Source organism: Zootoca vivipara, chromosome 9, assembly GCF_965207765.1.
Source record: "Zootoca vivipara chromosome 9, rZooViv2.hap1.1, whole genome shotgun sequence".
NCBI lineage: Eukaryota > Metazoa > Chordata > Lepidosauria > Squamata > Lacertidae > Zootoca > Zootoca vivipara.
The window spans coordinates 28,033,390-28,056,107 of NC_142592.1; the positions used below are offsets into that span (position 1 = coordinate 28,033,390).

Genomic DNA, 22,718 nt, shown 5'->3' on the forward strand with positions numbered 1-22,718 from the left:
TTGCAGTACTATCCAATTAAAAAAAAAAACCTCAATGAAAATTCACCAGCATTTCAGTGTGTATGTCCCCGATGAGAATTTTTTTGTAGGCACCTAAACACGTTACAGGCAATTTCCTTTAAGATATGCATATTTGTATGGTAGTTTCACTAATAGATGCATTTAATGCACATTTTCTCCATATTCATGCATTTTTGTACATGTCGTTGGGTGGCAAAACTGCATCACAAAATTTGGAGAAGTGTGAATGCTAGCTGGGTTTCAGTCCAAGTGTTGGTTCAAGAAGTGCAAAACAGGTAGTTTCTCATTGACCATACAAACAAAACTGAATTTCACCTCCATCCCAAGTAAGAACCTTTGTACAGCCGTACCTTGGAAGTTGAACAGAAAATCTGTTCCGGAAGTCCATTTGACTTCCAAAACGTTCAGAAACCAAAGCGCAGCTTCCGATTGGCTGCAGGAAGCTCCTGCAGCCAATCAAAAGCCATGGGAGCCTTGTCGGATGTTCAGCTTCCAAAAATAGTTCGCAAACCGGAACACTCACTTCCGGGTTTGTGGTGTTCGGGAACCAAAACATTCGAGAACTAAGCTGTTCAAAAACCAAGGTACGACTGCACTCTGGCACTTTAGTCTGTGTGAGTGATCTCATGTGCGTAGATTAGCTGTTACAAAGGACTGCTATAGAGGGGGCAAGTGTACCTTGCACTCTCAGGGGCGGAGAACCTATGATCCTCCAGTTCTTATTGGACTACAACTCCCATCATCCATGGCCACTGTCTACACTGGCAGGTGTTGGAATCCAGTAGCAATTGGAGGGCAACAGGTTCCCCAAGCCTGCCTTGTTTAGTACCTGGGATGAATTTGCAAAGCTCCACTCTGCATCGACAGTACCGATCAGCACTTTTACAACTGCTAGCACTGCTAACATTTTAGATGCTAATGGGTCTTCAGTGAGTGCAGCAGTAGGTACCCCGATCCTCTGCTGGATTGGGGCCATGGCCTTTTGGCTCAGGGGCATCGGCCGCTTGCTCAGTTCTTGGCAGTGTCTAGGAAAACACTGGCTGCAAAGAGCAGACATTTCCCTTTCCAGACAGAACAAAAGCCTGCCAAAAATGTGTGAGCAAATGGGGAGAGGATTTGCTTAGATGTATTTGCTTGAGAGTCCCATGGACTGCAAGAAGATCAAACCTATCCATTCTTAAGGAAATCAGCCCTGAGTGCTCACTGGAAGGACAGATCCTGAAGCTGAGGCTCCAATACTTTGACCACCTCATGAGAAGAGAAGACTCCCTGGAAAAGACCCTGATGTTGGGAAAGATTGAGGGCACTAGGAGAAGGGGACAACAGAGGACGAGATGGTTGGACAGTGTTCTCGAAGCTACGAACATGAGTTTGACCAAACTTTCGGGAGGCAGTGCAAGACAGGAGTGTCTGACGTGCTATGGTCCATGGGGTCACGAAGAGTCGGACATGACTAAACGCCTAAACAACAACAACATATGTGTTTAGGATCCTAATCAGACATTGTTATCAACCACTTATTCCAGTTTGGGGATACTTCATTAGTTTTTTGACACTGCAGTACTTCAGGGATGCTGTGAACATTCAAACTACAATCTTAAAACTGACTTGTAGAGAATCTGCACCATTTACCTTTGTAGAGTTTATTATTTCTGAGTAAATATACACAGGATTGAACTGTAAATTTCCAAGAATTATACTACTCTCATACTGATAGCACGGAAATATAAACAAACACAGCCCCAGCAATATTTGAGTTTTAACAAGTCTTGAGAATAAGGGGTTGATTGCTAAATGAAGTCTTACCTCAAAGGAAGCACTAGTCTGCAATTCTGAATACAGTAATGTCTTTTCAGTGCCATATGAATTTCTCTTTATTTTCTAACACCATTTAAATTTTTATTATGTTGTGATTTAGTTCTCTGATAGGTTTTACTTCTTTGCTCTCTACTTTAATTGTTATGATTCTGTGGTGTTTTATTTGTTTGTTCTAAGTGATCTTTTGACTTTAAAGCTATCTGGTTTTAAAACTGTGCTTTTGCTGCATTTAAATTGTCTTTCACAGAACTGTGATTTTTTTTAATTACAATATTTTTTTATTGGTTTTTACAAATATTTTCTTGCATGACATCATAGCAACCTTTTTACAAAAGTAGAACATCTGGCTCCAAGAGCCTGTGACTTCCCTCCTCCCCGAGTCAACTGATGGTTTTCAAACCAAATCTCTATATATTGCATTTTCCTATATTTCTTATTCCTGCTAAATCTTATCCTTATATAATTACTTAATTAACTACAGTTACAGGTAGATAGCCGTGTTGGTCTGACGTAGTCGAAACAAAATAAAAAAATTCATTCCAGCAGCACCTTAGAGACCAACTAAGTTTGTCATAGGTATGAGCTTTCGTGTGCATGCACACTTCTTCAGATACACTGAAGCAGAAGTCCCCAGATGCTTATATGGTGGGGGGGGGGAGGTATTACTCAGAAGGGTGGAGGGAGTGGGTGATTGACAGACTGATAGCTGTTGATGACCATTAACGACTGCAAATGGTCTACAGGAAAAAGCAAAGGGTGAGAATTCCTTCCAGCTTTATCATGTATAATGAGATAAGAATCCAGTGTCTTTATTCAATCCAGGTCTCTCCGTGGTTTTAAGCTTGGTAATAAGTTGCAGTTCAGCAACTTCTCTTTCCAGTCTATTTCTGAAATTCTTTTGTAATTAGACAGCTACTTTGAGATCTTGTATAGAATGTCCTGGGAGATCGAAGTGTTCTACTACTGGTTTCTCTGTCTTGCGATTCCTGATGTCAGATTTATGTCCATTTATCCTTTGGCGTAGGGTTTGGCCTGTTTGTCCAATATAGAGAGCTGAAGGGCACTGTTGGCATTTGATGGCATACACAATGTTAGAAGATGAGCAATTAAATAGTCCTGAGATGGTATGTTGGATGTTGTTGGGGCCAGTAATGGTGATGTCTGGGTGTATGTGGCAGCAAATTTGGCATCTGGGTTTATTGCAGGCTCTGGTACCAGTGTCCATGTTAAGTCTGGTGGTTGTATTATTGTGGGTGAGTAGTTGTTTAAGATTGGGTGGCTGTCTGTAGACAATGAAAGGTCTTCCTCCCAGAGCTTGAGAAAGAGAGCTGTTATTGTCTAGGAGAGGTTGTAGATCTCTACAACCTCTCCTAGACAATGACAGCTCTCTCAGGAATATAAGCTATAAGAATTTCTGGGTCTTGGCTGCACTGTTATCTTTCAAGGTTAGCACATACTGCTTTGCAAAACTAACAGTTTTAAGTTCTCAGTGTACCCGGGTTAAAACACAGCTTTAATTAACTTTCATAATAAAATACCACAACTTTATTGCATTAAAAAATGCAATATAGAATAGAATAGGGGGTTTACTACAGTGATATACATATATTTGAAAGCATTATATCTAATAAAGAGTAAATGTAAATAAAATAAGAAGTAAAATAAAGCAAAATTCCAAGTATGTTGGTACTTGCCCAATAAATAATAATAATAATAATAATAATAATAATAATAATAATCTATCATAAACAAATGTTACAAACAAGCCTTGATTTACTGGGTTGCCAAACACACAAATTGGTCATGGCGCTTCTGCTTTATTAAGGCTGCCAACGAACCGCGTCGAAACAATACAAGACGCGGTGTAACCCTGACAACCCCTCCCAGGATTTGTTGCTGTTAGTCAGTGCTTCCCTCCAGATCAATGCTTAAATTTCAGGGGACTAACGAAGCAGGAGGAGCCCAGACCACTCAACTTCTCCCTTTATAAGTGCTAGAAACCAGACCGCTTAAGCTACAACAATTTGCAAGCTGCCCAGCTGAGTGCAAAGGGAGAGCTTTGTAGGCAACCAGGGATTCTGCGCCTCTCTTCTTCTTCTTCCCTATTATTGGGGCCCGGACAGGCGTTGAAGTGACGGGACGCAGCCTCCAGGGGGAGCCCGCGGCGCCACCTACCTGGACCTCCTCCTACCCAGCGGGCCGCTGCTTCTTACCTGACATCTGATTACATACTGGAGTTCCGCCCGGCCCGAGGGCGCCGCGTCCCCCTGCGCGCATGCGCGGCGGCTCCCCGCCTCTCCGCTTGCCCTCTTGTTATCAGAGACTGTCTGCAGCCGCCGAGGAAGGAGCAGCGCAGGGAGCCGCTGCCACCGCCGGCAGGGAAGCGTCTCGCTCGGCTTGGCAGGTAACCCTTTTCTGTCCTCCTCTGCAACTTTGGCTCCCCGGGGCTCCCCAGCACCACCTGTGGCACCTTCTCACCTCCCAGCCCGTCCGGGGCTCCTCCTCTCCCCGGGCAGGGGCTCCGCGGAGCACCCGAAACACGCCGCTCCCGAGCAGCCGGGACGCCTGCAGGAGGAGAGGCCCTTCCCTTCCCTTCCCTTCCCCGCCGCCGCCTCCGTCCCTGCTGCTGTGCTTTGCTAGGCACCCATGGCGGAGGAGAGGCGCTAGGGTGGCCAGGAGCGCCTTCCTTTCCCCGCTCTCTTTCCACGCACCCCACGGCAGGGTGCCCCTCCAGGATCACCACTTCCAGCCCATCCTCAAACTCGACGGAGTCACCTTGCCCAGATACGCTCAGGAGCGGCTCCTCTCCTACCCCACGTTAGTTAGTGCACTCATCAATGAGGGTGTCTAACAGCCATATACCGATGCCACCAATTTAGATGCGAGAAGAGGGTGAATGAAGATAGTATTTGAAGGAGGGGGTAACCTGATGCTAGATAGCACTGCATTTAACAGTCTTTCTTAAGAGAGGGTTTGACACCCAGGATCTATGGCTGCTCTGTGTGTTTTTAAACCCTTGACACTCTTTTAAGTGGCTTTGCATTCATCTAAACACCCTAGCACTCAGCGCCTGTGTGGCCCGGGCATCTGCAGACGGCCACATTTTGCACAGTCAGTCTTTCTGTTGTTTTTCAGAAAGCCAGCATTTGCAAGTTGGAAAGCCTGCAAACGCGCAGAGTAATGTTTGCAACCCTGTGGCAGCCATAATGATGTCTGGCCAGCCAGTCGTCTGCTGTATTCTCCAAGAGGGTTTGTTGTTTCTATGCCCTGCTTCCCCGGCTCTGTCAGCTACATAATTTAATGCTGTTCCCAGCTGTCGTCCCCTATATTCCATCTTGAAAGCAGAATAAATTATACAAGGACAATTTATGCAAGTTTAATGAGGACAACTTATTCTGAACTTTATCTTGACTGAAGGGGGACTAGAATTTGGGAGGATGATAGAGAAGGCTTTGCATAGGAAATGAATTTGAGGCAAATTTCATGAAGGGAATGGGAAGGTGCTGGTAATTGTTGCTTAAAAAATAAACATTGAGAACAGATTGGAATTACTCTTCGTGAAGAGTTGACAGTAAAACTTTGTTCCTGGAGTTAAACATTGTCGGTTTTTCATTAAAACTTCTTTAAAGTTTTGATATGAACTTGACAGTTCTGCTGGATGCAAAGCAGAATGTGTTCATTGTTCTTAAAAATAGCGTCTATTATGTTGTCTAGAACAATTTATCAATAGGAGACCTACTTTCAATAGCATGCTAATACCTTGTAACTGGAGATTACCAATACTGTAAGTACTACAGATTTAAGGTAACAGTATTATGAAATTCAGGTTAAGTTGAAGGAAGGATAAATGGAGTCTCTGTTCCTTCCCAGTTAATGTTAAAAATTCTGGATGGTGGCTTGTGGGGAACAAAACAACTATTTTCTGAAGCAGTGTTTGGCTTGAAAAAGTTGTGAAAGCAGCTTTTATTTTGATAGTTTTTCTGTCTCTCATTTTGTACAAGTTCTTCCTTGTCTGCTTGGTTCATAAATACTAGAGCATTAAAAATAAAGAAATAATGTATGGTTCTTTGAAAATTACTTCTAACATAAATGAAAGGTTGATAATGCATGCATTTGAATGTCATTACTGCATAAGTTTAATCTATTATACATGAAACAAGGGGGACGGTATGCAGAAATTTTAAAAAAATTGTGCGCTTTTTTGGTTTCTGGCAGTTTATGTATGTTTCCTGTTTTCTGTGCATGGTCAACATCAGCCTTTATCTGTCCCCTCCCTCCCTTAAGTCCTTTGTCTATTCTAACCCCCAAGGCCATTTAGTAGTGCTAGAGTTCTGTTACGCAAGGTTAACATTACCTTGAGAATAAAGAGGGATAAATAATTTATCCTAGTCATTATGCTTTTAATAAATAACTAATGTCCATGTAACTTGCAGCTGACACTTAATACTCAAATCTCATTTTAGAAGGGCCATATTTATTGGAGAATATTCAAGTGTGTCTTAGAATTGTCATTTTCATTAGAGGAAAACATATTTTGAGTGTCATGACATCTTAGCACCCTGCAAACAAATGTATTTTGAAGATTTAAAAAATGACATAGAAGCAAGTTAATGGATATTCTAATGGTGGAAAAGTAGCATTGCACTCGGCCCAGATTGCTATGGGCACAGGTATGCACACTTAATTTGCCCAATGCAAGTGGTAGACAGTATTACTCCTAGCTTGCCAAGGAATCTCGTCCTGATTCATAGCCTCATTGCCATGCACATTCCCTGTCAATTGCTGCTTCTCACTGGTTGCCATGCTCCTTGGATACATAGGCTACTGTCTCATTTGTTAACCTACAGCAGTTGTTCTTCACACTGTGTCTGAGAACTGGTTGGTCTGAGGAGCAGTACCACTAGTCAGACTGAGCAACTGATAATGATTGGAGAAGCAGAGAGATTTAGGGGGCAATGTAATCATCTGGAAAAGGGGGGGGGGACATTATAGCTGTCATTTGGAGTTTGGACCTAATTGATTTAACAGTATTTCTGGCCTTAGGGTTTGAGTTAGTAGGTAACATTATGCAGCCACAAAGTAGTTGTTTTGCTTGCCTGATAAAGTCCTGCAGTTCTGTTAGCCCTCACTCCGTGTCCAAGATCACCTTGGTTCATTGCACTGCCTCTTTCATGTTATCCAGCAAGTTGTTCTTAGCTAGTGATATAGCCCAGCTGAGCCATTGGCTCAGTGGATTAGGTGCTTATCGAGAAGTGGCTCAGTGACCTAGCAGAGCCGTTGAGCAACTTGATTTGTAACATGCACCAAATACATGTTTGTAGTGATTATATGTCCATGATACTAGGAAAAGAAACAAGCAAGGCATCCTTCATATAACCTCACATACTGTACCTGCTATTGAATACACAAACTGCCATTTGTAAACCACTGAGCCTCTTGCCAATCAGAAGATCAGCAGTTTGAATCCCCGCAACGGGGTGAGCTCCTGTTGCTCTGTCCCAGCTCCTGCCAACCTAGCAGTTCAAAAGCATGCCAGTGCAAGTTTAGTCATGCTGGCCACATGACCCAGAAAGCTGTCTGTAGACAAACACTGGCTCCCTTGGCCTGAAGCAAAATGAGCGCCGCAACCCCATAGTCGCCTTTGACTGGACTTAACCATCCAGGGGTCCTTTACCTTTTTTTTTTTTACTACCTACTCTGACTGATAGCAGCTCTCCAGGGTCTTTGCTAGCCACCTTCTAACAGAGAACTTTTATCTGGATGTCTTATGGATTGAATCCACAACTCTCAGTATGCAAAACATAGCATATATCACTGAACAATAGCCCCTTCATGTAGGGTTTAATTCTATACACTCTTGCTGCTTTTTGCGTAATACAGAAGTGCAGGAGAGGAGCATTGTCTATTGGTCTGTGTAGATTTATTTTATTGTCTCACTGATGTCCCTCTTGCCTCAAGAGTGCTGAAGGTGTTGTGCTTGCTTCTCCTCACAACAACCTTGTGGGGCAGGTTAGCCTGAGAGCCTGGCCCAAGATTGTCCAGTTAACTTCATAGCTGCGTGGAGATTTTCCAAAGTTCTAGTCTATTCCAACATTTTAACTGCTATACCACACTGTCTCTTTAAATGTTTGGCTTTAATGGAAACTTGAGACTTAACACTAAAAGTGCAGAGGATAAGAGTAGCAGAAGAAGTGCCAAATAAACATTAACTCAAGGGAGATGTGCCTTTTGGTCAGAGTAAAAAAAACCCATAGCTTTGTGTTGTGCAAAGATGGCAAAGATTGAAAGAATTTTGCTAGGAAGATTACATTTAAAATATTTAAGGAAAGACACATTCTTTGGAATTTAAGATAGGTAAAGCTCTAAGATCTTTGAACAGCTCAACGCCATAGTAAACCAACAGTTAACATGTGTACTTGTTTCCAGAAATAGTCCATTCCTCCTCCTGCACCATGAGCTCACTTTACATTTCTGATATCATCTTTACAACAAAATTGATTAAATTCACACTTTCCCCCCAAAATATTCTGTTACATGTTATTACTCTTCCTTCCTTTTTTATTATGAAAAAATTGCATCTGACAGAAATGGGCATTAGGGTCGCAAACAGGATTAGAAACCTCATTCCTTAATGGAAGAACACTGAAATGGGATTAATGCAAGTTCACTAGTAATGCATATAAGTTTCCACTCAAACAATTCTCATTTTTTTAAAAAATTGAAATGCTCACTTTTATTATACAATGTTTCTTAAAATATGTAGTAACCTGGTGCAAATCAGCAGATGAAACTAGATTTTTTTTGTTGTTGAAAAAAATCTCATCGTAAACAGCAAGAGAAATCACAAAGCAGCTTTCTGTTTTATGCTGCTCTTGTTGATGAAGGTAGTCTCTGGTGATTGGCTCCAAAGGCTAGTGATGGCAGGAATCTGGGGAAACTTCCAGAATCCTCATCAAAGGTGTAACTATTCCCCTGCCTCCGACATTTTTTTTTTAAAAAAGTCTACTGATTTGATTATGTCTTGCTTGATTGGGATAAATGAGGTTGTCTTGCAGGCTGTTCATTAAGGGTTTTCATGCAGAGCCCTGATCTAAATGTGGCATTCTGCATTTGTGGGCAACTGCAGAGAGTGGGTGTAAGACGTCTGTGAATCTCAAAATGCCAAAAATAGCCCTAAATTGCAAAAGCCTGCTAGGGAGTCACGTGTGTTTATCAGTTCATGCTGTGAGCGGAGAATTAATTCTTCATATATAAATGTGCAATATCTTGAGTTAGCCTTCCCTTCAATGCTGTTGTTGCCCTACACATACAGAAAAAGCACATACAGTCTGTTGCCCTACACATACAGAAAAAGACACAAATCCTTATGAATCTGGTGGTGGGCAGGAAGTTGGAAGTTGAGCAGGGTCTGTGGGTTCTCTGGAGAAAGGGCCTTCCTGCTGAATCCCCATCTCTTTTGGCCCTGGCTTACCCAACTTTAGCAGCAGTCAGTTGCAGCCCTGGGTGGGCACTATTTAAATTTCCCACAATGCCCCAGAGTACCACTTCATTGGGGGAATTGGGGGGAATAAAATGGCACCTAGAACAGCCAGCCAGTGTGAGGTGGGGGGAAATCTAAAGTGGGGGGCTAGACAAACATTAGCACTGGGCCTCGCCAGGGATTTGGGGTCTCGACAGCTGCCCACGGGCACTGAGTGCTGATGTTTTCCCCTGAAGGGAAGACCATTACGGGAAAGAATGGCAAGATTATGTCTTTACCGTGTTTCTCACATTTTAAGACACCGTCTTATAACTTTTTTCCCTCAAAAAAACACTGGGTGGCTTATTTTCAGGGAATGTCTTGTTTTTATTACGTCAGGAGCAGTGCCCCTCTTGCTCCCTGGCTCCCTGCGGGGCAGGATTCTTGACTGAAAGAAAAGGACGGGCAACAGCCACCACCAAACTCCGTGAGAGGGAGTCTGAGGGAAGGGAAGTGTGTGCGTCCCTGGCCCAGCCCTCTCTCCCCGGCCCTGGGATGTTCGTGAGGGAGGGAGGGAGGGAGCTCCTCCGAAGGGCTGCTCTCTCTCTCTCTCTCTCTCCTCCCAGGTGGGGACTCACTTAATAGCAATCTGCTACACTGGAGCTTCTTAAATTTAAACCAGTACAGTATAATGGAATCTATCTGTGTGATGCAGTACGTATAGCAAATAAGGATCTCTACCAGCCAGCCCAAGACTTAAGAGCGAAAGTTCCAACAATGTAGCACTTTGTAGCACTGATAGCAAAGAGGCTACCGGCTGATAAGAGATACTGTAGAAAACAAGGCAGTTGAGCAGCAATTAAAATGGTAAATGGTAGCAATTGTAGCAATTGAGCCAGCAGGAAAGCGGGGTGAGATAATCTGCTGGTCCTAACTGCTTCTCTTACCCACAAAATGTTAACTTTTAGCAGCTCCTAAACAGCGAGAAGCCACCGGCAGCGATCCCGGTACCAGTAAAAATCCTTAAAGGGGCAGCTCTACAGACAAGCAATAGAAAGAAAAAGAATCCTCACTTTTTAAAAGGTTTTTAAAAGGGGGGAAGGTGGGGGGAAGCGAGAGGTGGGCTCTGTGTGTGTGTGTGTGTGTGTGTGTGAGAGAGAGAGAGAGAGAGAGAGAGAGACACGCAGGGGAGAGAGAGAGAGAGAGAGACGCGCACACAGAGTCTCTCCCTAAAGGGGAAGGCAGCGTCTTCAATCGCCCCTCTTTTCTTCCTCCTGTTTCATCTCCTCCCCACCGCAAATGCCACTTTTCTCCTCTTCACTCACACAGCCTAGCTAAAAAAAAAAAAATCGAACGGGAGGGGAAATCACGAGTCTGCAGCAACCAGCAGCTATGGCTCTTCGGTGCATTTTTACAAGCTTTTAAAAGAAATACGTGTCTTTGGAGCGACAGCAAAATGGGGAGAGATTTTTAGGGGGGGGAGTTTGCTGGCGGGAGGGGGGAAGGGTCTATCACTATGTCTTATTTTCGGGTTATGGCTTATATCGCACAATTGCTTAGAAATCCTGCTATGTCTTATATTATGCCTACGTCTTAAAAAAGGAGAAACACGGTATTAGAAGTGGAAAAAATATTTTTAAATCTAGTGTTTTTTTTTATAAAAAAATTGATTACTCATTTCTGATATGTAAGTTAGCATTCTAATGGACTGGAAAACTGAAACGGTATCTGAAATGGTCATTATCTACATAAAAGTTCCAATGTATATACAGTAAGTAGGATATGAGGATGGTAATAGTCTCTTCCTATTATGCACGTTTAAAATTATTTATATTTTTAAAACTGTGAGGGACAGGGGATATCGCGAAGTCCCTCCCCTCCTGAGTTCAAGCCCAGCACCGACCACAGGGGAAAGCAGAGGGAGCTCTGATTCCAGTGGGGAAGCAAAGCGGCTCTGGCGGTGGGGGTGAGACAGGAATCCCGGTGGAACGACAAGCAAGCAACGCGCGCAAAGCGGGCTTGGTTCCCACGGTCGCAGGAGAAGCCACTCCCCCAACAACCCTTTCAAGCCACGTCTGGGGCTAGCCAGGACCAGGAGCCCATGCAGATTGATAGCGCGCGCGCGCGGGCTTTTCAAACCCCAGCGGCGCCAAGACGCAAGGAGGGAAGGGGCGGGAATTGCTTTCTCTGCAACTCCCCCCAGCATCTCGTCAGGGACTGCCCACATCGCAGGGAGTGGCAAGGAAAGGCGGGAACGGTGGTGCCCTCCCCCACTGACGCAGCACCACAGCAGGGAAACGGGAAAGCCTGGCTGCAGGAGACAAGGGGCAGCAGCCAGGCACAGTCAGCAGACAACAGCCCCAGCCCGCCCACCCGCACAGAGAGGAGCAGAGCCAGCCCACCCCTCCCAGAGCAGGAGTGGTTCTAGAAGTCACGCTAACGCTCCCAAATGGCTATCCCCTGACAGTCCTAGCCTTAATTGACAGTGGTGCCTCAGCCAACTTCTTCTCGAGAAACTTTGCAGAAGAGCACCAGATCCAGCTTCTGCAGCTGGATTTTCCTCTGCATGTGGCAACCATTGACGGCAGAGAGCTGCTGGGAGGGGCCATCACACATCAACCCCCCCCCCATGAGAATGACGGTGGGAAGGCACTCAGAGACACTGGCATTCAACGTCACCACCATCTCAGACCCCCCCATCGTCTTGGGCATGAGCTGGCTGGCGCGCCACGACCCCTCCATCAGTTGGCACCAGAGATGCATCACGTTTGGGTCGGACTTTTGTCTGGAACATTGCATGCAGCACCAACCAGGGGAGGGGCCTCCGATAGCCACGGTGGCCACCATGCATGTCAAAGGGGGTGAGGCGATACCCAAGCCGTACTGGGACCTGCAGGAGGTCTTCAGCGAAGCGGAGTCCGACCACCTACCCCCGCACAGGCCTTTTGACTGCCAGATCAACCTGGTGCCAGGGGCGACGATACCCCCAGCCAAGCTGTACGCCATGTCAGACCAGGAACTGGAGGATCTGCGCGCTTTCATCGACAAGAACCTCAAGCGGGGGTTCATCAGGGAAAGCAAGGCAGCAGGGGGCAGCCCGGTCTTCTGGGTGGACAAGAAAGACACGCAACAGCGCCGTCTGGTGGTGGATTTTAGACGACTGAATTCAGTGACAGAGCCAGTGGCTTTCCCCATGCCCAGAGTGGACGATCTTCTGACAGCGGCACGCAGGGGCAAGATTTTCACCAAGCTGGACCTACGGGGGGCGTACAACTTGATCAGGATCCGGGAAGGCGATGAATGGAAAACCACGATGTTCACGCCTCTGGGCTCTTTTGAATATCTGGTGATGCCCTTCGGGTTGCAAGGGGGCTCAGCATGCTTCCAGGCCTTCATGCACCACGTCCTGGGGTCCCTCCTCTTCAGGAAATGCTTGGTCTTCCTGGATGACATCCTTATCTATTCCAATGACCCAGTGCAGCATGTGAAAGATGTCAGGGAGGTGTTGCAGCGCCTGAAGGAGAACCACCTGTATGTGAAGCTGGAGAAGTGCAAGTTTCACACCAAAGAGGTGGACTTCCTGGGCTACAAGCTGTCAGACAAGGGGCTGGCGATGGACAAGGACAAGGTGCAGGCCATCCTGGACTGGCACAGCCCCAGGACGCGCAAAGATGCCCAACGCCTACTAGGCTTCGCCAACTTCTACAGGAAGTTCATCAAGAATTTCTCTCGCGTTACGGCTCCCATCACGGACTGCCTGAGAGGCAAGCAGAAGTTCAGGTGGACACCAGAGGCGCAAGCAGCGTTCGAAAGCCTCAAGAGGGTGTTCGCCTCAGACCAGAACCTGTTCCACGTGGTTCAGGACGCGCCCCTACGCGTGGAGACAGATGCTTCTGAAAAAGCTGTGGGCGCCATTTTGTTGCAACTGGACGCCAACAGAGAGTGGAGACCCTGTGCCTTCTTCTCCAGGAAGTTGACCCAGCCTGAGCGAAACTACACAGTATTTGATAAGGAACTTCTTGCGATCCACGCGGCGTTCAAGCATTGGAGACACTTCCTGGTGGGCGCCAAGCACCCCATCCAGGTGTGCACAGACCACAAGAACCTGGAGTTCTGGAGAACTGCCAGGGTGCTCAACCAGCGGCAGATACGGTGGGCAGAGTTCTTCTCGAACTTCAACTTCTCCATCCACTACATCCCGGGAGAGCAGAATGTCAGGGCGGATGCCCTCTCCCGCAAGCCAGAGTACATGGAGGAGGAGGCGCCACCAGCACCCAGGCACATTTTCCCCCCGTCAGCATGGTCCTGCGGAGCAGCAGTGGTGAGCGAGGCAGAACTCACAGCACTGACGGCAGCGGATGAATTTGCCAACCGCATCTTCAGAGAACTGAGAGGGGGGAGGGAGCAGGCAAAAGACTTTGCAGAACGCAGGGGGCTGCTTTTCTACAAGGGTGCACTCTACCTGCCCACCAACCAGCTTAGACGTACAGTCCTCAAGCAGATGCACGACAACCCAACGGCGGGTCATTTTGGAAGGGACAAAACCGCTCACCTAGTCATGAGACACTTCTGGTGGCCAGGGGTACGGGAAGATGTTCGAGACTATGTACGGGGCTGTGACACATGCCAGCGGGCAAAGGTGGTCAGAGCAGCGCCACCAGGATTGCTGGAGCCCTTAGCCACACCACACAGGCCGTGGGAAGTGGTGTCCATGGACTTCATCACAGATCTGCCTTCTTCCAGGGGCAAGACCGCAGTGTTGGTGGTGGTGGACCTCATGTCCAAAATGTGCCACTTTATACCGTGTGCCAGGGCGGTCTCGGCAGAAGAGACAGCCAAACTGTTTGTTGACCACGTATTCCGACTGCATGGATTACCTTTAAGGGTTATTTCGGATCGTGGCCGCCAATTTGTTTCCAGGTTCTGGCGGCGGCTCATGAACCTCCTGCAGGTGGAGGTCAGCTTGTCGACGGCTAGACACCCGCAGACCAACGGACAGGCGGAGAGGGTCAACGCCATTCTGCAGCAGTACCCGAGATGCTACGTCAGCCAGCGGCAAACGGACTGGGTGGATCGCCTGCCACTGGCAGAATTTGCCTACAACAATGCGGTGCACGTCTCCACAGGGGTGTCGCCCTTTAAGGCCAATTACGGGCGCGACCTCAGATCTTTCCCTGAGAGGGAGGGGGAGGAGGAGGAGGAGGACCCACAGGCTGAGGATTGGGCAGAGGAACTGGAGACGGTGCACCAGCAGCTCAGAGAACACTTGGAGAGGGCCAAGGAGGCGTACAAAAAGGGGGCAGATCGCCACAGGCGACAAGGGGAGGTCATCAGGGTGGGGGACAAGGTTTGGTTGTCCTCGGAGGGCCTTCCCACCAGAGGGAGGTGCAAAAAGCTGGCGCCCAGACGGCTGGGCCCCTTCACGGTCACGCAACAGGTCAACCCGGTGGCATACAGGCTGGCACTGCCAGAGGACATGAGGGTGCATCCAGTGTTTCATAGATCGCTGCTGTCGCCGTACAGGGAAAGCAGCAGGCTCCGAGACAGCGAACAAACCCCCGAGGGAGGGGGGGAGAGGGGTGGCAGGCAGCAACTAAATGAAGCCACGGCCATCCTTGATTCACGGAGAGGGGTGGGGGGCCTGGAGTACCTCATGGCATGGGAGGACGCTCCACCATCCCAGAATGAATGGGTCCCAGCCACTCAGATACAGGAGGAATTCTTGGTGGAAGAATTTCACACCCTCTTTCCCCACAGACCCAAGCCCTGGCACATGGAAAGGTAGGGGGAGGAGGAGGAGGCACGGGAGAGCAGCTCACCATGGCGCTGGGAAGCGGAGTTTGAGGAATCGGGAGACGAGGTATGGGTGTCACCAAGATCCACCCAGTCAGAAGCAGAAGCAGATTGGCAGCACATTTTTACCCCCACCAGCTCGGACGCCACGGACTTTTTGGGATTCCAGTCCTCCCAGGCGGAAGGGGGGGCCTCGCAGGACTGGGCGGAGGTGTTCACACCAACGGGTTCGGAAAGCACTGAGTTCTTAGGCTTCCAGTCGTCACCGACACCTGGGGGGGACCTGGGGAGGGGAGAAGGGGAGCTTGGGAGGGGGGTGGATGTGAGGGACAGGGGATATCGCGAAGTCCCTCCCCTCCTGAGTTCAAGCCCAGCACCGACCACAGGGGAAAGCAGAGGGAGCTCTGATTCCAGTGGGGAAGCAGGAAGTCGGGTCCGAGGCTCAGGCAAGGTAGCGGAGCCAGGGTCCCAGGTGGGACAGGAAGGGGCAAGTAAGGGGGGGAGACCCATCCCTCCAACGCCGGAATTACGCAGAAAGAGGAGGGGCAAGAGGATGGGGCTTCCAAGGCTTTTGTGCTGGGGAAAGACGCGCCAAAAGTCATTCGGAGGTTCTGATACCGACTGACCACATCACTCCGTGTAAATAGCAATGACTTCAGCACTGTAAATACGCAGCACCAATAAAAGAATAAAATGCAGAGCTGCGTAGCGTCGTTACTCTGAAGTAGCCTACTCCGGCCACTGTGACAAAAACTTTGTAAGTTTTATGACTTTAGGATGTAGCTGGGAAACTGAACTGAGTTTCTATCTCAGACCCATAGCCGTCAACTTTCAGATTTGAAAATACGGGATCAGCAGCATCACCCGTCCTGGGGACAGTCTATGGTATATCTAACAATCCAGGATAGCAGTGGGAAACGGCGCTGGAATAAGGGAATTTCCAGCAAAAAAAAGGGAAGGCTGACAGCTGTGGCTTGGAATATGGGAGTTTCCCCACAAAAAAAGGGAGGGTTGACAGCTATGCTCATACCTTACTGAAGTACTGTACCCTCTTAATTAGCTGTGTGTCACATGTGCTTTCTGAAAATGTGGATTGACCCTGTGCTTGCATGTTGTGTATCATTGGAGAACTGTGTCCATGACTCCAATGTCTGGTGCTTACCGAGCTAAAGTGCATCATATAATTTATGAGCCACTTAACCAGAAATTGTACAGAGGCCAGTCCAAAGCTCTTTGTATTCAGAGCCTCTTTCCTTTAGTTAGCTTCAACTTTTGACACACGTGACACCGAAACATGTTTTAAGGTCTCCTCATAGGCTAATGCATTGTGTAAGCAAGCCCCGAGTGCTGCTGAAACCGTATCACTTTCACCCTCTTTATAGAAGTAAAACATAAATAAGCTTTAAATGGTGGTTTGTTTTTTAAAGTGTTTTTACAACTTTCCGTCACTGTTTCACTAGGGATTTAAATATTGAACTTCCTTGTTTCTCCACACATGAGGCTTGAACTGGCTTTTCTTTGAGAGCGTAGAACTACTCTGGCAGTAATTTACCGGTGCACAAAATGTCTCATCTGCCATATAATAACTGTGACAAAACATGGCATAACTATCTCTCTAGAAGTTCTAAGGTCCTTTTTACTTTTGAAATTGGTGCTTTCCAACACCATGCAATGCTTGGTAAGAACACAAAGTTGTTTTGTCTGTTTTAAATCTGAGTGATCCCAAAACTGGTTCTTGTACAGTATTCTTTTTCTTTGTTACCTCAAAGTGTAAATCACTCTCTTTAATAGCTGGTTTGGCTGGTGAGTGCTGACAGGATTGTAGCCAAAATGAGGCCACTGAAGCAAGAGAGAATGATTGGCATGGATCCCAGAAGTACAGAACATATTTGAGAATAAATGCCCTAAGACCTGCCCCCCCCAACCCCAGTCTGGCTAAAGCTGAGCATGCTGAGTGGACTTGAAAGGGACAAAAGTAAAAGGGGGTGGCATTGAATGGATTGGAGTATCCTGGAAGAGGGCGTTTCTTGACTGAGCAGTTTTGTTGCAGGTCTCATTTGTACTTTACTAGTTCACCTTCTCCATGGAGTTTCCTTGGCAAAATACTGGAGTGGTTTGCCAGTTCCTTCTCCAGGTGGATCACATTTACTCTAAACTCTCATCTATGACCTGTCTGTCTTGGGAGAGAGCTGGAGAGCTGGACCATCAAGAAGGCTGATCGCCGAAGAATTGATGCTTTTGAATTATGGTGCTGGAGGAGACTCTTGAGAGTCCCATGGACTGCAAGAAGATCAAACCTACTCATTCTGAAGGAAATCAGCCCTGAGTGCTCACTGGAAGGACAGATCCTGAAGCTGAGGCTCCAATACTTTGGCCACCTCATGAGAAGAGAAGACTCCCTGGAAAAGACCCTGATGTTGGGAAAGATGGAGGGCACTAGGAGAAGGGGACGACAGAGGACGAGATGGTTGGACAAAATACGAATAGAGGTTTTTGTGCAATGCTGTCTCTAGAAACATTAAATTATTTACTGTAATTTGTTTACATCCTCTTCAGTGTCAATTACGTGCATTCCAAATCCTTTGTTTGAATGCAGCTGCCTGTCTTGCTAAAAGTCCTCAAGCCTCAAGATGTGCTTGGTGGGGGAAGGGAGTCCAGGAGTTGCATCAGGTGACAACCAGCTCCCTTGGGTCCCAAGTGCTAGAAGGGTTTGCATTATTGACTATATAAAACAAGGCTTTAGCAATGCACTGCCTTGGGAAGCTTTGACCCTCATTATTTTTACACAGTTGCTGTTATTAAAGATGTCCGGTCAGACACACTGAGTCAAAGTACATCGGATTCTACTGTAAATATTGAGTATTGAAGAACGGCACGGTATGGTCAAGTTATGTCTTCTGGTAGGCTGTGGACATTCTGAAAATAATTCTGGAAAAATCTTCCTATCTAAATTGGGGTGCTTTGCTTCGGAAAATGTCCAGATGCCCTAGAGCAGAGCTTTCCAAGCTGTGTGTCACAACTCCTTTGCTAGCTAGGGATGATGGGAGTTGTAGTCCAAAACACACACACACACACACACACACACACACACAAACAACAAACAGCTGGAGACCCAAGTTTGGGAAACACTGCTCTAGAGGGTTGAGGGGAAACCCAGACCAGATTTGCGGTGGGGGGGGGGTGTTAAAAGGAGGTATTGTGTAAGTTTGTGCAAGTTGTATATTCAGACATACTTCTTCCTTACAAAGCAACCATTTGAGATGAGATGGGAGGCGATTTAGTTCTGGACAGAGTGTGTGCCTCTAGAAAACCAGTAGGACTACCAGGAAGTCCCTGTTTACTGCGCAGAGACTTAGTGGGGGGTTTCTTGGCAGAACACTTTGGCACTTGGGAGGTGCAGCAACATTCCACAGAAAATTACAGTGTTTCTTTTGTGTGGCTGTTTCTTGGATTATTTTCTTCGACAGTCAAAAGCTGGAGTACAGTTGTCAGGGTAGCAATTTATTGCACGCCACTTCTGCACGCAGTATGCCATAGGAGCGAAAATAACATTTTGAATAGAACTAAGCCGCAATATGCTTGTGGAAAAAAAGGATTAAGTGACTGAAATAGATATTAAGCTTTTACCTTCATGTTAGCAGAATCTCTTTCCTCTGACCCCCAGCCCCCGGCAAACACATCTTTTCCATAGTTGGAACTTTCTCCATTTGTCCTGCATTAAATTATCTGAAAGCTTGTAGCTATCATTCGACGGTTCTCCTATTTTTGGTTTAAACCATGGGTAGGCAAACTAAGGCCCGGGGGCTGGATCCAGCCCAATTGCCTTCTAAATCCAGCCCAAAGACGGTCCGGGAATCAGCATGTTTTTACATGAGTAGAATGTGCCCTTTTATTTAAAATTCATCTCTGGGTTATTTGTGGGGCATAGGAATTTGTTCACCCCCCCCCCAATAGTCCGCCCCCCCACAAGGTCTGAGGGACAGTGGACCGACCCCCTGCTGAAAAAGTTTGCTGACCCCTCGTTTAAACCTACCATCATTCCATGGTTTTGTTGTTTAGTCGTTTAGTCGTGTCCGACTCTTTTTGACCCCATGGACCATAGCACGCCAGGCACTCCTGTCTTCCACTGCCTCCCGCAGTTTGGTCAAACTCGTGTTCGTAGCTTCGAGAACACTGTCCAACCATCTCGTCCTCTGTTGTCCCCTTCTCCTTGTGCCCTCAATCTTTCCCAACATCAGGGTCTTTTCCAGGGAGTCTTCTCTTCTCATGAGGTGGCCAAAGTATTGGAGCCTCAGCTTCACGACCTGTCCTTCCAGTGAGCCATTCCATGGTATCCTATATATTTGTGGTGTTATCCTCTCCTTTCTCTAAGCATCTCTGAGCAGCATCTTAGTACCCTTGAAAGATAGGCACCATTAGACTTTACATCTGAATGGGAATGTGAAGCTGGGTTCCTCAACTGTATGTTTCAGCCACTGTCCCTATGTTACTTTGGCGAGGGCCCATTTGCTTCCCTCACTGTCTGTCTTGTCTCCTTCCTTTCGCTGTTTTAGCAACATGCTACTACTTTCCCCATTCTGCTGCTGCGTGTTACAGAGATGAAACGTAGGTGTGACCCCCCCCCCAAAAAAAATCTGGTCTGAGTTTCCCCTCAACTCTCTAGAGCAGTGTTTCCCAAACTTGGGTCTCCAGCTGTTTTTTTGGACTACAATTCCCATCATCCCTAGCTAGCAAGACCATTGGTGAGGTATGATGGGACTTGTAGTCCAAAAACCAGCTGGATTTTCCCAAGTTTGGGAAACACTGCCCTAGAGCAGATTTAGGCGTTGTGCTGGGAAGGGAGGGGAAGGGAGAGTTTCATTCTGCTGCTAAAAGTGCTTGCACTAGTGGAATTGTTTAGTAGTTGGATACCACCCAATGGCTTAAGTGATTTCAGTGGAACTCCTAAGTATGACTTAGGTAGTTAGGCATCATCCAATGTCGCCATATCTGGCTACACTGTTTGCCTCTCCGTTTCCTAAGGGTAATCTCAGATAAACAAGCAATACAGCTGATATAGTGCAATAATTCAAAAATTATTCTCATTTTAGGACTTCGTATGATGAATCTTTTATTATGGCCAACGACACCCTGGAAGGTTTTCACGAAGTGAATCTAGCCTCACCCACCACTCCAGATCTTCTAGGAGTGTATGAATCCAGTGCTTCTGAACAAACTACCTCACCCACGGTCATCTACCGGCTTCATGCCTCAGCTGTGTGCTCCACGCCAATTCAGCCGAGTGCCCTGAACGTCTCTGATCTTCCTACACAACCCGTCTATTCATCTCCTAGGCACCTCAATTGTGCAGAAGCATCAGGTATCAGGTTGGTTGTGAGAATCTTCTCTTGATGATCTAAGCAAGCTTTGTTGCAAGCCGTTTTCTGGTGTATGTGTTGGTCTCTGTTTTGTTTTTTGTTTTTTTAATAATAATACTTTATGTGCAGCAGTATACATTGCTAAAATATGTATGCCTTTTTCTTTCAGCATCAATGTTACAGAAACCATTCCTTGTTCTACCTCGGGACTCCAAGGTGCGCCGTCCAAATATGATAATTCCAGAAAGGCAAGCGGCAATGCCGAGAGAGAATTTTTGCAGGGAGCAACCATAACAGACTCCGCTGAAGGAAGTGATGATGTTTTGGGACTGAGCACAGACAGTCTGTCTCGCCTACGGAGCCCATCGGTTTTGGAAGTCAGAGAAAAGGGCTATGAAAGATTAAAAGAGGAACTTGCTAAAGCTCAGAGGGTAAGATTAATGTATATGGTATGTTTTTTCAGTTCTGTGTAAGTGCAGTTTGCTGTTGAGCGCAGAATTCAGCATCCTGAAAATCTTGGAGTTTGTGCAAACTCCCAGGCTTCCTTTATTTATTCTCTTAATGTCATTGGTATATTGAAAATTGTTCATGAGGCACTTAATAAAAATATAACTTGTAAAATCAGCTGGAAGGAACCCCAAGGGTAAAAGATTTAAAATATGGTAGAAGCAGACAGATCTTCAAATTTCAGTCTTGATCAAGAGGTTTTGCACTCTAACGTTCCAGAGGAATAAAAATGTGATTGATTGCTTCTGAAAAGGAGGCAAATAACAAGGCCATATGGAATAGCCTCACATTGGGTTGATTGCAGAATATGCTCTGCTCTTAGCATCTGATCTAATCTTGCATCTGAACAAAACGTCATGTGTATATGGTGGGGAGAGTTAGGACTTCTTATAGAAGACTTTCCATGACCTGGACCCACTTAAGACTTTAATGGTGCCTGGAAACAGTCTAGTAAGTAACAGAGCTGCTGTAAGATAGGTGTAATATGACCCCATCAGTTTCTTCCCATTAAAGATCAGGCAGCAGAATTTTGAGCTGAAGTTTCTGAACAGTCTCCAAGGGCATCCCCGCATAAAGTTCATTGCAGTAGTTGAGTGTGGAAGGTGCATGGATGACAGTGGGCATGTCTGTGGGACGATGAAGACTGGCTTCAAGCTGCATGGGCAATGCTTGGTGGAATCTCAAAGGTTGTGAGATAAGATGTCAATATGAATTTCAGTGGTTCAAGGGAGAGCGTTTCATTGCTCTGTACTCCCTCCCTATGAATAGTAAAGCAAACTACAAATATTTGCCAATTCAATGATTTATACAGGTTCTAACAGTACTATCCTTCAGGTACAGCATACTTCAAGTGTTAAAATACATAGTTATGAATAGCCAAATGGGCATTTTGCAAAGCTATCATTACTCTGTCATATTTTCTAACAGACCTCTAAGAAAGTGATGTTACAAGCCCCCCCCCCATTTTCTTGCTAATTACAAATGCTTGTTTAGCCAAGCTTAATCATTCAATCTCTTTTAAAATGAATATTATTTTTACTTCGGTATCCTGATGGTGATGATGTTGATGTTGTTAAATGTGTATATTGCCCATCACCCGTACATCTCAGGGCTTCAGTTCTGTGTCTATAAAATGAACTTAGGTTGACTGATTTCAGTTTGTAAAGTGATGCAAGTCTTGGGTTTTCCCTTCATTCATATAAATCACATATGACCATAGCCTGTGGAGATGCTGTGTGCAATGTAGGCATTGGTGTCATGAAAGAGAAGAAACAATTCTTCTGCTTGGTTTCTGTTTTTTTGTTTTGGAAAGGTCAGCATTGCTTTAAGCCAAGACTTCTCACGTCCCAATTTTCAAGCTGCTTAGTCTAGAGTAGCCCTATTCATGTAAACAGGGCTCTTTCTAAGGAACGGGCCTTGGAACTGCCTTTCCAGCTCACCTTGCTTTCAAAACGAAACCCTTTGCCACTTTGCAGTTTTGCAGAGTTGTTTGTGAGTGAGCTTTGCAAACCTTTGCAAATCTTATCTGTCACCCCGAAAGTATCCTGTAACCCTCCTGGAGATGTAACTCTTTGTTTTCCATTCTGTGTGAGCTTGTCATGCATGACTTCAAAATATTGGCTGCCCCCTAGGGCTGTCTCGCCTACCAGAGCCCATCGGTTTTGGAACACTGGCAAATTAAAAGGTGAAGGGATTGCTTCCATTTTGGTTCATTCTTGATGTCTTTGGGGGGGGGGGGAGAGGCAAGGGTTGTTTGGCTGCGA

The 22,718-nt window shown here is 46.3% G+C and overlaps 1 protein-coding gene across 7 annotated transcripts in view; it reads left to right on the forward strand.

Moving 5' to 3' along the window:
- The window catches only part of RAB3IP (RAB3A interacting protein), a 61,320-nt gene that overhangs the window by 27,833 nt on the left and 10,769 nt on the right, over nt 1-22,718 (forward strand). Inside the window, exons 1-5 of one of the 7 annotated variants that reach the window (XM_088651936.1) lie at nt 4,158-4,243; nt 4,975-5,088; nt 17,881-17,968; nt 20,182-20,457; nt 20,618-20,879. In XM_088651936.1, the coding sequence (XP_088508062.1) occupies nt 20,207-20,457; nt 20,618-20,879 (513 nt within the window). In that variant the 5' untranslated portion in view covers nt 4,158-4,243; nt 4,975-5,088; nt 17,881-17,968; nt 20,182-20,206. Of the gene's footprint in view, nt 1-4,157; nt 4,244-4,974; nt 5,089-17,184; nt 17,581-17,880; nt 17,992-20,181; nt 20,458-20,617; nt 20,880-22,718 lie in introns of those variants that run through there. The other 6 variants (XM_088651938.1, XM_088651937.1, XM_088651934.1 and 3 more) reach the window with 6 other exon arrangements.